At 37.7% G+C, this 15,939-nt stretch overlaps 1 protein-coding gene across 3 annotated transcripts in view; it reads left to right on the forward strand.

Annotated features, from left to right (window-relative positions):
- The window catches only part of LOC129712033 (early estrogen-induced gene 1 protein-like), an 85,277-nt gene that overhangs the window by 50,284 nt on the left and 19,054 nt on the right, over positions 1-15,939 (forward strand). For all 3 annotated transcript variants that reach the window (XM_055660170.1, XM_055660171.1, XM_055660173.1), the window contains exons 4-7: positions 3,353-3,469; positions 6,188-6,234; positions 12,007-12,158; positions 13,931-14,035. In XM_055660170.1, coding sequence (XP_055516145.1) covers positions 3,353-3,469; positions 6,188-6,234; positions 12,007-12,158; positions 13,931-14,035 — 421 coding nt within the window. The remainder of the gene's footprint in view (positions 1-3,352; positions 3,470-6,187; positions 6,235-12,006; positions 12,159-13,930; positions 14,036-15,939) is intronic.

The raw sequence follows: 15,939 nt of genomic DNA on the forward strand, positions 1-15,939 counted from the left end.
GTTCCCAGTTGAGGCAAACATTAAAGATGTCACCTAGTAGCTCGTTATCTTGATTTTCCACAGATTTAGATTGTAATTTCATTTAAAAAAAAAAAAAAAATGATATCTCAGTCCCCCTTTCTATCCAGCTATGCGCAAAATGATGTGCTTGATGTATTCCCCATAATTTTAAATAAGCCACATCAACTATAATGATTTTAAATGTTTTTAAGAAATATGGTGAATTTCAATATAAATGCAACCCCTTTTTGGTCACTCTTCAGATTAACTGTGAGATTAGCAAATGCAGTAGATCAGGAAAATTAGGCCATGCTTATTGTCATCTCCAGATGTACGAAGATTTTTAGCTCCTAGTAAACATATAGTAAATAGCTTCCAGTTAAAAAAACATAATTTTTATTCCAGTAAAATGGAGCAAAAAAAATATGTTTGTCTTCACAAAAGTGAATGGTAATCGAATTAAAATAATGTTCCTCAATAATACTAAATCACTTTCCATTGTGCCCGAAAGGAATAAATTGAATTGTCCATCATTCTGGTTCTCAACAGTGAAATAATTTTTCTACCAGTCACAATGTTGCCAGTTACAGTTGCTATGGTGAGGCTGCAGTTAATGTAAATGCATTTCCCTTTGACCATGACCTCAGCTGGGTTATTCAATATGCACCAAGTTTGTCACTGAATTTTTAAGGGTATAATTTAGTCAATATTTATCTTGAAACTTGTATCATCAAGGCAGTAATGCAAATAAAAACACCTATCTTGAGATCATCTCTTGCTAGGCAGTAATTGAGGATATCTTTTAAACGTAGAAGAATGTGATCTGTATTTTTATCAAATAAGGTAAAGGGGCTGTCCCACTTGGGCGACCTAATCTGCGAGTTTTGAATAGTGTCTTCGACCTTCAAACTCGCAGCATGGTCGACACGTGGTCCTAGGAGGTCGCTGGAACTCTCCTTCATGCTCGAGGGAAGTTCCCGAATACTCGTGGCCTCAGCTAGGTAGCGGAAAATCTTTCAGCATGTTGAAAACCTTTCGCGAGTAAAATTTGGTCGGCGTGGTTCTTTTGACCTCGTAGTGCAGTGGAGTGGGGTTCCTATGTAGTTATAGGCAGTCGAGGGTAGCCGTAGGCAATCTCCCTCGCTGACCGGGCATTTTGATTGGCTCATTGGAGTTTTCAGGACCCAGGGAAACCGACCGGTAGGTAAAATGCCCGCTAAACTTTATTATGCTTCTTAAAAGTGTCTCCACTCCTTCTTCTTCCCCCCACCCCCCGGTGTCTGTGTGTGTGGTCGGTCGATCCAGCTCGAGGTTTTCCAGGCGAGTGTCCTCGAGCTTGAAGGTCGAAGACACTCTTCTTAACTGGCGGATTAGGACGCTGCAGTGGGACAGCCCCTTAAGGGAGAGGAGTGTTTCCATGATACATAATATTTTTGTATTGTTTCATGTAGAGCAAGCATTTTAAATGTTGTATAACATTTTGAGATTCTAAGGATGAATATTGCATGCCGATCTGGACATTATTTTAATTACCCTGAACCTTTAATTACCATGAACAAGTTTTTCTTCTTGTGGAATGAATCCTTACCCTCCCCTCCCTCCCTCCATTTAAAAAAAATATTTGCACATATTCATCTATTTTCTGCTGGACTTCCTGCTCTGGTGTCCAGGGTCATCAGTACAGAACGTTGACTGCTTCATGCTGCTAAATGATTCAAGGAATTTTCCTTCTGCCAGATACTGCATACTAAGAAATTCACTGCATTTGATATCTTGATCTTAGAATTGGTAGGGTCAATAAATGTGTTAGTGCACTAAAGCAGGAAACTAAATGAGGAATTGTATGCTTAGACTCTGATAATTTGTGATAGATTTGCCTCCTTTGTTTTATTGACCTTGGGTTTCGGATCTAGTACAATACAGTGAATTTAAATGACAGCTTGCCCACGAAAAATCTGGACAGTGAAAGGTGTTTTTTTTATATACATATAGCTGAAAAACTATATAAATATGGATTATTTTTGGTACAGACAACACTGGTTTTCCTTCTGTTTTATATCTGTATTTTTTCTGTGAACAAGGGCTTTTTTTTTTTTTTTTTTGCCCTGGTGAATTAATATGAAAATGATTCTTTTAAGATAAATTATATCTTTTTCTCAATCATTTTGCCTATCTTTGCCCTACCACCAGTCGGTTTTAAAGCACATTATTTCCCCCCCTCCATTTCCCCACCTCATTCCTCCTTGTATTTGGTGCCTTCTGTTAATTACATTATGTTTGCAGCACATTAAAGCTGAAACAATCAGAAGCACTGCTGGACTTTTCAATTTCTTTCCCTCCATCTCCAGAAATGAGCTTGCCTGACATTTCAACTACAAATGGATCAAGCTCCAATGGATACTTGTGCATTTAATAATTTCAGCATATTTTTGCCTTCAGGAACAATGCAACCTTTCCTGGCATTTGCTTAATAGGTTTTCTAACATAAATCTCTCATATTTCTTGAATGACAAGAGACTTTTTAAGTTTCCCCAGCCTGAGGAAGTATTTGTGCACCATGCTGATAAGGCAATCCTCTTGTTAGAAACTCATTAAGAATCCACTTGACTCTTTGGAGATTTGTGTAGTTCGTAGTTTGAATTACAATAATGCCACGCGGGACACTGCCATATCTGCAAAATAGAATTTGCAGTTTGTTTACTGATGGACAATACTGTACTTTTTTTTGTTTTAAATCCCATTGTAAATAAACCTCCTTCTTAAGTCTTTTAAATTCCTGTCATTTTTCCCCCCCCATTTATCAACAAGAGTCTGAATTTTGGATTTGACCTGATCTAGTAGTTTACAGAGAAATACAGCTTTAAGGTCTGAATTTTCAAGTCAAATGTACACCTATGTTTTTAGTTTATATTTGATTTAACTGTTAAGAGTGATAATAGAATAGTTTTTGCTGTTGCTTGACCAAATCGGCATGTACAGTGCATTTTGCTGGTTGATCATTACTGCATAAACATTGTTTTACAGTACTTCCTGGAAAAATCCTGCCTGTTTGTAGAGTCATCTATCTGCTCAGGCAGTTTTCCTGCCCGTGGAACCTTATTTTTATTGTAGAATGGAAATATGAAGTTTAGGATTAAGGACTTAAATCTGAATAACAATTAACCTATTGTGTGTTAGACTGTTTCCAGTAATGGTTATAGTCAACACAGTGTTTTAGAAAAAGTGAGAACATCTTATAGTTATGATTTAAAAACATGAAGATAAATTACTTTTGGTTTCAATGGGTTTTGTTGTTCACAAGTACTGGTCAGGATAACTATGTTAATCTTTGTTTTTTATTTCCATCTCCCAGCTTGGGTTTGCTGATCTCAATCTAGCGGAGTTTGCAGGTTCAGGCTCCACTGCACGCTGCTGTTTACTAGAGGGTTATGACACGAAGAATACTCGGCAGGACAACTCCATCCTTAAGGTATAATTGCTGATGGAGAACAATGATGTTTAAAGTTGAAAAAGCAATGACATGTTTAAAACAAAGTCTTAGCTCCTGGGTGAATGTTCAAAATTATTCAGTTTCTTATAAAATCAAGGCAGGTTTTATGCCTTGCCCAATTTTCTATCTGGTGTCACACCCTTGTGATTCCCTGCGTGATCTTGGCTTCAATCCTGGCCTTAAATATTACCATTGAAATTCTATACTTCAGGAACTATGGATACCCAAACATTTGCAACTTGCTGAGTTGGTGAAAAACAAATCCCTTTAGTTTCTGATCCGGAGACTAAAGACCCTAGCTCTGGACCACAGTTAGAGGAAATGGTTGCTTAGCATTTACCTTGTCACTGCCTGAGAATCTTGTATGTTTCAATGTGGTCACCTCTCATTCTTCTAAAAAAGGGAATGGTACTTGTGTAACATTTTTCATGCATGCATTCCTTGAAAGGCAGGGAATAAATAGAGTAAATCTCAATTGCATTTATCTAACGTGATGCATTCTTAGGCAAGGAGACCAGAACAGTGCCATGTTATCAGATATTGTCATATAAAAGCCCCCCACTATTGCAGCATGAATTCCATTCCTTTGTGATCCAACTGCCTACGAGTTGTACCAGCATACTAACATGTTGCATTTCAGGTACCTATACTCCCTGTGCCTTGATAGCAGGCGGATTGCGGTCTGGACTCTAGACTGCAGAATATTGCACTGTGGTCATCAATAGATCACCACACCACTAACAAAGTGGAAGCAAATTACCCCCCCAGCTTCCAATACATAATAGGGTTGAAGGAACTGGGTAGCATGCAATTCCATTGAGGAACACCAGTTAGCTGCAGTGTATGTGCGATTGTGTTCTGGATTTCTGCACTTGCACATCGGGACGTGATAACACTCAGCGCTCCATAAGACATATCTATTCTCCATGGCCTTTGTAGACCAGTGAGGTGTTGAATTGTTTATTAACTTTATTTGCTTGGTTTTGCTGCGTTGTTCGTACTCGTGTTTTATGTTTTTTAATTTATTGTTTGGATTTTTGTATGTAATTTATGCGCCTCGTGTTAGTTGTATGTTCTGTTGTTCTGCCTGTTTTATGATATCTTGCTTGTTTTCTTTTTTCTGTACAGCACTTTGGTCAGCTTTGGTTGTTTTTAAGGTGCTTAACAAATAAAGTTATTATTATTATTATTATAACACACTGGGCTGAATGACCAGATTTAATAACTATTCCTACAGCTTTATGACTGCCACAGCTGGAACATGTGGCATAACACACTCATGAGTAGGATCACTAATCTTCTCCAAAAGTGTTTTATAATACCTCATTAAAGCTTTAAAGATAATTAAAACACATTTGTAAAGTTGAATGCAGTTCTGAGTTTTAATTTCATTATTTTTTTAAATTTCTATCATTATTTAAATATTAATCTGTTGTACCTAAATATACCTACACATTTGGAAACATTAGAAAGGCCAGGCAGCACAAGCCTTCAGTAAGCCATCAGGGTGGTCTGTGGCCTTCATTTGGTTTAGGCGTTGCTGACTGCTTTGTCTTACTTAGCAGCCACAACAGTACAGCCAGCAGGGCACTGCCAGCCCTGCAACAAAATATAAGATGTGACTGTGACCATCCCAGGAGAAATACATGTTTGGTCCAGCACAGTTCAACGCACTTTCAATATATATTATTAAACTGGAAGTAATTATAGGACTAGAGTTTTTGATGACTTCTAGTATTTCTCTTTGAGATTATTTGATTCCGAATTAAATTACTAGAGCAATTAAGTCATATGGGCTGGAAACAGGCCCTTCGGCTCAACTTAACCATGCCAACCAACATGCCCCATCTACACGCCCCACCTGCCTGCATTTGACCCATATCCTTCTAAACCTATCCTATCCATGTACCTATCAAAATTGTTTTAAACGTGATAATACCCACAACCACCTCCTCTGGCAGCTCGTTCCATATATCCCCCACACTTTGTGTAAAAAAAAAAGTTGCCCATCATGTTCCTATTAAATCTTTCCCCCCCTTACCTTAAACCTATGTCCACTGGTTCTTGATTCCCCTTTAGATAGATAGATATAGATATGCCATTTATTGTCACTATACATGTACAGTGAAACTGAAAGCTGCTCGTACTCAGTGCATACATACAATTTAGCACAAAAAACAAGAAAAAAAAAAAACAAAAACAGAAGGGAGATGGGGGGGGGGGGGGGGGGAATAGGTGCACAAATTCTGCGGCGCTACATACATATATACATATATACAGATGGAAGTCCGTGTTGGGCGGTGTAGTCAGTGCATGTGTGAATTTGAATTTATAGTAGATATAATTCTCGGAAAGCAACTATTCCTGAGTCTGTTTGTCCTGGATTTGATGCACCTATAGCGCCTTCCAGAGGGCAGCAGGTCGAACAGTCCAAACGCGGGATGGGAGCTGTCTTTGATGATCTTCTTTGCCCTGCTAAGGCAGCGGGAGGTGTAGATGTCCTGGTTAAAATACTCTGCATTTACACAATCTATTGCCCTCATGATTTTATACACCTCTATTAGATCACCCTTCATCCTCCTGATGCGCAGATTGCTGCTTAATCCTTTAATCAGTTGCTATTCTCAGGGCTACAGGTGATAATTATTTTAGCAGATGTCTTATCATGTTTTTTACACTATCTGTTTTGTTTTGCAGGTCACCATAGGTATGCAACTATTGTCAGGAGATCCATGCTTCAAAACGTGAGTGTTTTAATGCCCACCTTAATTCATGAATTCTGCACAGATGTGGCTGGGTTCATACAATAAAAGAAAGCAGGTTTTTCCAAATATTATATTTTAAGAGCAATTAATTTACTGCCATATCTCAAATGCCTATTTGACTTGATCTAATGTTCTCTAGAAACATTTATGGATGCAGGGTTACCAGCAGAGTAACAGTCCACGGAGACCTAGGTCTATGGCTCATTCTTCTTGTTTGCAATAACTATGAATCAGCAGTTGATGGGAGAGCAGTAGAAATCTATTTGCAGGTGCTATTGCAAAATGCTTGAGTAACTCAGTGGGACAGGCAGGAACTCTGGAGAGAAGGAATGGGAATCTATATGCACTTTGGCCGTCCTCGCACCCACAAATCCAGGCGCTAGATGTTATGAGAGACAAAGATTGAAAATGAGAATCTAGGTCATCTGTCCTCTAATATACAAAATGAAACAGTTACTAATAATATAATTAAATAATGTTATGAGTCTTTGTTAAAAAAAAAAAAAAAAACTTTCCAAACATTAATGGAAACTGAAATAAAAAGCACACATTGAAAACTGGTTTAATTTGAGTGTTTAATCACTTGCCTCCAAATAGAAACCTTTTTAACAAAATGGCTAAAATAGGATTCTCAATTGGCATTACCTGCAGTTTGTGATGCAATTGTTTGAAAGGTAGAGTTGGGCGCAAGAGTTGGTAGAAATGTATACAAGCAAATTGGTGAATGGAGCATCTAATTTGTGCTAATTTTAGTGGGGTTGTGAATTCTATAGTCTCTAGAAAGCCTCGGTTGTCTGTCTCTGTAAGATTGGGATGTTCTCAAATAGACTACTTTTTCAAGGATTCCTTTGGATCAATGAATAGGCCGGAGTCTGAGCGATCCCAGGCAAGGGATTGGCTCTGACGGTAACTCCACGCACCGGGGTGGGGTTCAAAGTCAGTCCCGAGCAAAAACTCCAGCTCCAAGATGTTAGGCCGCAGAGCGATCGGAGATACAAGCCGGAAGGTAATTGCATCTCCGGCAGGGTAAGAGATTGGGGAAAAAAGTTTCACCCGACCCACCTCCCCCACATTTAAAAAAAAAAAAAAACTTTCAAAACAGATCAAAAAGTAACAAAAACATGACAAGAAACCAGACAGACTGTTGGCGAGGCTGCCAATCCCTGGATTAGCGTTTCCAATAATAAATGTTTCTTCTGGGTACTGTGTCCTCCCACATCCCAAAAACATACAGGTGTGTAGGTTGTTTGACCTCTGTAAATTGCCCGTAGGGTGTTGGGAGTAGATGTGAAAGTGGATAACGGAACTAGTGTGAATAGGTGATCGATGATCGGTGTGGACTTGGTGGGCCGAAGGGCCTGTTTCCACGCCGTAACTCTAAACTAAAAAACATAAGCAGACAAACTAGTGAAAGTTTGTTTGTAGGCAATGTGAGGGAGAATGGACGTAAGAAGATTTCATGACAGTAGTAGCATTAAATCACTATTCCTTGCAAAATATCCTGTTCAAGGAAGTTCCCATCAAACTAACTTTACAATCACTTTTAAAAACTGGATCCACTCTGACAGTGAAAAGATGTAAAGGAGGCTTCCATCTAAAGGTGATGGAATGAAAAAGTGATCAATTGGCGAGTGGAAACATTTCATGCTCGGGTTTTTGTCAACAGATTACGTAAAGAATCAAGTGATCTGTTAATGCAGCTATTGTGATGGATGAATTCCTGACCCTACTCTCGTTCTAAGTGCATTCAATATATTGAACAATAGCTGAATGACAGCCAAACCATGGGTCGGGTGACATTTTTCAGATACATATACCCCAATTGTCCAGATAATGAACTGCATACTAAAAATACGCTTGAGTAAGTGTCTTGTTGACGTAGTGACAACCGGGAACAGTGATAAAGTGAGATAAACATAGTTGGAATAAATATGTGGTACTACACATAACATATACTGGTTGAACACAGCAACCACTTGCTTTTCAAAATTACAATCATCGTTAAATTTCACATTATTTCGCAAAAATCTTATTGGGGAATGGAAATTGTAAATTAATTAATTCATTCGATGACTAGAATTGTCTTAAATATTGTTCTAAATCACCATTCATTATCAATTAACATTTGATATTAAAGGCACATAGATTAATTCTGAAGATCCTACTAAAAAGTACATGTTGAAATCCTCAAATTAAATTCTGAGAGTACATTGTTAAATAGCCGTAATCCCATAGTTTCCTTCCTTCCTGGACATTATTTGGTTCAAGGTTTGAGATGGGGAATATTTCAATCTCTCCCTGCCCACTCCACTCCTCCTTTGTTCATGAAGGGGTGGGGAAAACGCTATTGATGGAATAGCGTTTTTCTCTTGCTGCTACCTCCAATTTTCTCTTTTCTCTCCTCTAGGGAATTTTTATTATATTTTGAACTCTTGCTTTGCTGTTTTTTTTTCTACATTTCAAAAAGAATCAATGCATGAAATGTAATTGGATGATGAAGTAATGAGAGAGGATATCTAATCTTCATCATGCAGTGAGCCAAAAGCCAATAAATATTATCTCCAAATCCAGAAGGTCAAGGTTATTTCTCTTTTTTTTCATTTTGGTGTACTAAATCATGCTCCCTCCAAATCATGCTGGAAATGCGCAGGATCCACAGGGTTGAGATAGACACAAAATGCTGGAGTAACTCAACGGGCCAGGCAGCATCTCTGGAGAAAATGGATAAGTGACCATAGGGTTAAATTTGAATTTGAGGATTCAAATGAAAATGAGTGTTGTCATCTCATTTAAAATTCATAAAATTCTGATCTTTCTGATCAGCAGTCAAAACTGAAACAATTGCCCTTTATGATAGTAACAACCGTAGCAACAGGCACGAGTTTTGTGGCACTGGATATAGTACAAACATTTGCCAAAACTCTTAAATAAAAAATATAAAGGTTTATTGACAATATCATTATTTTGGTTTTTAATTTTCAGTTTATTTCACATTAAATTGATTGTTCAGCTTTATTAAAAAATCAAAAATTGTTAACTTTTAGGGTTACTTTGCAACCACAGAAAATATGTGTTTTCTTAAAAAGAACGGTTTTTGAGAGCTCCAATTTATCCCAAAAGATGTTTCAAAATAGATTCCAAAAATACTTCTGAAAAGTCCAAAATATCAACTACGGCAGGATGGAAAAACTAATTTTCAGCATTGTGTAAAATCTTGCTTCTGTCTTTGTGATTGCTCCCTTCAAACTGCACATTTTTAAACATGAACATGAGGTTCCTAATGATTAGCAGTGAAAGATACAATTTGGTATGTTACTATGTCCAAAAGTATATAAAAGCCGTGTCTTTGATAAAATCTGTGTGGAATAATTGGATGAGATCAAGACTATTGTTGGCCTGTGTTGAGCCAGCATAAACAATGTTTTTATGAACAAGTATTGGGAAGGTTGCCCATCTCCAACAAACCTTATACCCAAATAATAATCCACAAGACAAAGAAGGATGGGTGAAAGTGAAATGCTGCAAGTTGTTGCAGAGAACTTCATCTTTTATTTCCTCATAGTTTGACATACTATTTAGGTATAGGTCTCTGACTTACAAGCCTTGCATGTCTCCATTAGGTGTTACTTGCTGTCCTTTTCTCTCATTCTAAACTTTTCATGTTCATAACATATTTTAACATTTATCTTAATATAATTTTAATGTTAGCTTCAAGAATTTGTTTACTTCAATGCATATTTTGTGGGAAGAGATGGTGGTCTCGCACAGCTGATTTAAATCATCAGAGATTATGCTCAGTTCCTTGAAATGGGACTTGGATCCTCAGGCTTCTAACGTTAAAGATTATTTTCCTATCAGAGCCAAAGCTTGCAGTGTAATCGTAATGGTTGGAGCACACAGCTGTGGCAGAAAGCTGCGAGTTCACAAACACCCATTTGTCCAAGCCAACCTTTTCAACCTTGCTGTTTTTTATCTGCACAGCACTTTACAAAACATTGTTTTGTCATGTAATTAGTTAATTCAACAGATTCCAATCTGATGTTGGGGATAATTTACTGTAGTTTCCAAGGCAATTAAAGAGGAATCTTCATCAGTTGGATCTCTCCATTTTGTTTCACTGTTGTTGAGTTTGACTCTGCATATGTTTTCTCATTTGCTCTGTGCTGCCCTCTGCTAATTTCTGTCCTGTGTATTGTGTTCCACAACAACCACATTACCCAAGAGAGCACAAAGTGCTGGAGTAATTTAGTGAGTCGGGCAGCATCTGTGGAGAACATGGAAAAGTGACGTTTTGGGTTGGGATCCTGCTTCAGATCTCACAATCCCGTTACTCAACTAGTATGATCACTGCAATTGAAGAAGGTTGTTAGGATCATTGATGCAGGGGGGGAGAAAACTTAGTATGGCTTCCTAACGCCAATGAGATTTTAATAAAAGTTTTTTTTTTAATTCATTCCTATTTTTGCTCTGGAATGTCAGAGGTTGAGGGGAGACCTGATAGAAGTATATAAAATTTATGTTCATAATTGATAGGAGCAGAATTAGGCCATTTGACCAATCAAGTGTACTCCGCCACAGTCAGGATGAAACTGGGGTCTCTGGTGCACTAAGGCAGCAACTCTGCCACTGTGATGCCCTGTTCTATGTCCAATGTCTATGTCTAACTATTTAGATAATTTCTCTTTATTCTAATTCCTTTATCTGAAGGGACATTAAGAAGGGATTTAATTAAATGGGACCTTTGCCTACATCCACCCCTCTGATATCAAATTAATCCACACTCATTGGGCTCAGACTGTACGGCAGAATTTATTACTGGAATCTGTCAGGAAGTTCACAACTTCCAGGTTTGGAAGTAGACCTCATATTTACTGCCAATTTGTTTAAATCTCAGTAGTTTGCGTAGAACTGCTGGTGTTTCCTGGGTAAATTTGGACTATTTGGCAAAAGATCCAGAGATGGTGTGAAATAAGCTTTTTTTAACGACATAAAAAGGGCCCTGAATACATTCCCTGATATACTCGATAAAATTGGATACATTCGCAAAGGAAAAAAGATTGCAGAGAGGTGGAACTAGCCTGGATTGCACTTTAGAATCAAAACAGAAAGTGCTGAAAATACTCTGCAGTTCAGGCCGACGCACATGTGGAAAGAAAAACGGTTAAGATTTTGGGTCCAAGACATGTTATTAGAACTGGAAAGGGAAAACAAGTTGGCTATCCGTGACAGGGAAACTTGGTGGAGGGATGTGTAGAACAGAAGGAATATCTCTGATAGCACGAGCCCAAACAAATTAATGCAGCAGAGTAGTGGGTGGGATTAGATTTTCTTTGTATATCTAATTGCAAGGTTGTGGGACATACTCGGGCAGCCAGGCTATACAAAGAGCAAAATAAAAACTGCCAAAATGATGATGGACAGTAATGGTCAGTTCCGATACAGGAAGAAAAAGGGCAAATTATCTGAAGAGAGAATTAAATATTGAGTTGGAATGTTGCAGTGTGCCCCTATGAAAATTAAGGTTCTCTTCCAAAAATTGAGATCTTGAACTAATAAGATTGTTTATTGATTGCCTTGGAAGTAATTACACTGATGCTGGAAGTTCAGCATGTTTAAGGATGGTTAATCCCATGCTAATCAATAGCAGCTTTACTGTGGATGATGTCAAACCTGTTGAGCATTGTTGCATTTATTTTAATGTGAAGTGTCTAAACATTGCTAAAAAAAAAAATCTTCTGTTGCATTCTACAGGCCCGCATGTACTGCCAAGTCCATCTCGATTCCAGGCCAAGATAGCTCCTTGCAGCTGGACTGTAAAGGAGATGGGACCACAGGCAATAATGTTGCCTCTGGGGGCTTGAATTCAGTCAGGCAGCCAAAACCTCGGCCTCCACTCAACTCAGGTAAAAGAAACTCCAATTGTATGAAAGGCAAACTTAAAAATATGTAGAGCCCATTCAGTACAACTTTCTTGCCGCGAAGAACTGCTGAGAAGGTGGCTATAAATGGTATTTGTTACAATATGAGGGTAGTCTTAACAAAATAATGATACTAATTGAAAATATTAACAATGATCTTGTACACCAAACCCGTTTGATTAATCAGGACAGAGATTGTTATTACTTAGTCCTGTTTGCCTGTAGGTTACAGTGAAATGTTAGCATTTGCACTATCCAGCTTTAATTTAGTCTGACATTTGAGATTGTTGTAACACTAAATGGTCAGAACTGGGAGTTTGTATAAAGCATTGGACATTAATCTAAAGGCTTGACATTTTTCTGAGCTGGTAGATTTTAATTTCCCTTGATTTTACGATCGGTTGTTTTACAGACTGAGTGCTGTTCCCTTTTACTGTTGTTGATTGAGCTATCTGCCTCCGTAAACCGAGTGCTGATGTAAGACTTCACACAGATTCTAAACAATGTGCTAATATCTTTATGGAAACTTATTGTTCTTCAAGTTTTTACCAATATACTGATGTTATGATCCAAAATTCACTATGTGAGTGGGTTGATGAAACCTGATTCCACAAATCATTAATAATTGGTGGATTTCTATTTCAACTATTTGACAAAGAACTCTTAAATATTATGAGGGAATTTAGATTTCTTGTTAAAGTAAGACTCAGACGAGTTGTAATTTGTTGCTAGATCTGCTGAATATGTTGATCAGCAAGTTTTACATTATAGGTAGTTCCCTAACCTTTCTATGAGAGTTCTTTGCTCACTTAACAGTGGTCCCATTTCCCTGTGAATTAAGTTTTTTTTTAATGCAGATGCTAGAAATCTGAAATAAAACCAAAAACTGCTAGAAATACTCAGCAGGTCTGGCAGCATAGAACTGAAACTCTGAAATGTTCTGACAAAGGATCTTGGACCTTAAACTTTAACTCTCTCTCTCTCTTTCCACAGATGTTGCCTGATTTGAGTTTTTCTAGCATTTTCTGCATTTAGTACCATTTCCCCGCTCTTTCCCTGTAGCCGAGAAATGTTATGCATTTTTCAGTTATTTAAACCATTCCTTTTGAAACTTACTATGGAATTTAGTTTCACCAACCCTTTCAGGCAAATAATTTTAGATTAAAAGAATTCAATGCATAAAGACACCTCCTCTCAACTCTGAAATAAAAGCAAAAATTCTGCAAATGTTCAGGATGTGAGGAACAACCTATGAAAGGAGAAACAGAAGTGACATTTGCAGGTGAAGGTTCTCTTTCCACAGGTGCTGCCTGACCTGCAGTGTTTCCAACATTTTCTACTGTTTTACAGATTTCCAGCATCTTTTTATCCAATACCTGAAATACAGTGCCAGATTTGATAGAATGTATATCTTTCCCCAATACCTTGTTAAAAGTGCACAAACTGAGATTATTTTGAACACCAAGATTATATAATGTGTATTGTAACATTTGATTTATTGTATGCATTGAATATTTAAGTAGCGGATGATTGTGACGATTATCAACTCCAGTAAAGCAGTTTATGCTTCATTCCTTTCTGCTGGTTTACATGGACGCTTCTACCCAGCTCAGTATATCCTCAACAGTCAGCCAAGCAAAGAAATACTTGTTTTTTTTTCTTAATTCTTCATTTTTTTGGTTCCATTACATTACCTTTTGCCTTTGCCTTGAATTTTATTTAAATTGTGCATATGGGGATTTTTCCATTTTTACCAGGCTTGACTGAAGATGCTGATCAGACCCCACCCAGCCCAGACGAAGTATTTCAAACTGGTCATTCCCGGAATTCCAGTTATGCCAGTCAACATTCTAAAGTGTCAGGTAAATAGTTTCCTCTATTTTCAGTCTCTGTCTTCTATTGTGCCATACCTTGTGGGTTGTACAGTTCCGCTTGAAGAACATTTTCAAAAGAATTGAATCTGGATGTTGAGTAGCTCAATGCAGACCTGATGACAGTGGTATGGGGTTCAGTTTATTTTGAATATTTTTTCCTTAACTGGCCTCCCAGTTCAGTGCATAGGAATGTTAAAAGATATATTCATAACGGTAAAGAAAGTGTTGTGTTGCTGAGCAGTGCAATCAATGTAGAAAGATGACTAATGGGCATAAAGTCATGATTTTGATTTGAGCAAATAACTGGGCCAGTTAATAAAGGCCCAACCGTATGTGACTAGGAATGGAACAAACACTCAGTTTTGTCTTGGGATTTGGAGGAATTCTTGCCTCCTCCAAATGTATTATCCTTACAGAGGTATTATTCAATATAAGAGATTTGTTTTTTTTATCAATATTGCATAAGGAAGGAACCAAAGGGGGGAGAAACTCATTATTTGACGTTCGTGCAATACAAAGGCATTGGTTGCTCCCATATTTAAAACATCAGAAATTTCAATAGATTCAGATTCCAAAGGTGAATTGTATCCTTTATCCACCAACGGCACCTGCAATATAGGCCTTGATGGTAGTGGGGCTGATACTGATTCATAAAATCCTATTCTAAAAGGAATGCATTTTGCTCATTGTGCGGCTAAAACAATTAATTTAATTAAGTCAGCGAGTTCAAATTATAAAGGATGACCAGATGAAGACACATATGGTGAAGTAAATAGAAGGCATTTGCTGCAGTGAATTCTTCAAAGGTTTTACTGCAGTGACCTTCATTATTAATCTTTAAAATAATGCTGACTTATTTTGCAGATGGGTATACTAGAGTTAATGATTGATTCCTCTTTTTTTTTTCTTTTAATTTATTTTTATGGTATAACCTTTCCATGTCCTATGTAGATCCTGACTCGTCATCTTTTGTGTTATTGCATCAGTTTTATTTTAAAGAAACAATTTCCATTCCCCTGAGCAGTTGCTTGGTGTCTATTTGAGATTTGTGTTGGTTAATACCAGATTAGAGTTTTAAACTATATATATATGCTTGGATAATGAGCTCAATCTGCCCATCCCCTATCATGTTGGAGCATTAAAGTCAGCAGAAGGGTGAAACTGTTATGATCTGGGTGTAATCTAGAACAGGTCATCTGTACGTAACCGGTGGAGTCGGTAGATTTGGCCAGCCAAGTCTAGGGATTTGGGCATTGCATCATGAATTTCTAATAAGGCTGGCAGTTATTGCTCTATCAACTCCTCGCAGGAGAAAAACATATTTATTTTTAATCAACTCTGTAGGAATTATAAAGAGCGAGGTTGGACTGACTTGGATTGTTTTCTCTGGAATGCCAGAGGTTGAGGGAAGACCTGATAGAAGTATATCAAATTATGGGACATAAATAGGGTGGACAGTCTGAACCTTCCCAGGGTGGAATTGCAAAGATTAGAGGACAGAACTTAAAGGAGATATACGGGGCAACTTTTTTTACACAGAGGGAGGTGGATACCTGGAACGTGCTGCCAAGGATAGTGGTGTAGGCATAGTGGTATTGTGTGCAGGCAAATAAAATTAGTGTATCTTGGCATCATGTTCTGCGTGGATCTTGTGGGCCAAGGGGTTTTATCTTGTGCTGCAGAAAAGTACTTGTCTCTGTTCTAATTACAAGGTATAAGGATTTATACGCATTTTCAACCATCATTTCTTCCTCCTGAGATCCTCATCACCACAGGAGGAGGCCTTTAGCCATTTCTTTTCATTTTGAATGATATCAAGAAATACCTGGGAGCATCAGGTACTGCCTAATAATATAAAACCAATATAGTTAATTACAATGTATATAATATTA

This window comes from Leucoraja erinacea, chromosome 31 (assembly GCF_028641065.1).
Source record: "Leucoraja erinacea ecotype New England chromosome 31, Leri_hhj_1, whole genome shotgun sequence".
In the NCBI taxonomy this organism is placed as follows: domain Eukaryota; kingdom Metazoa; phylum Chordata; class Chondrichthyes; order Rajiformes; family Rajidae; genus Leucoraja; species Leucoraja erinaceus.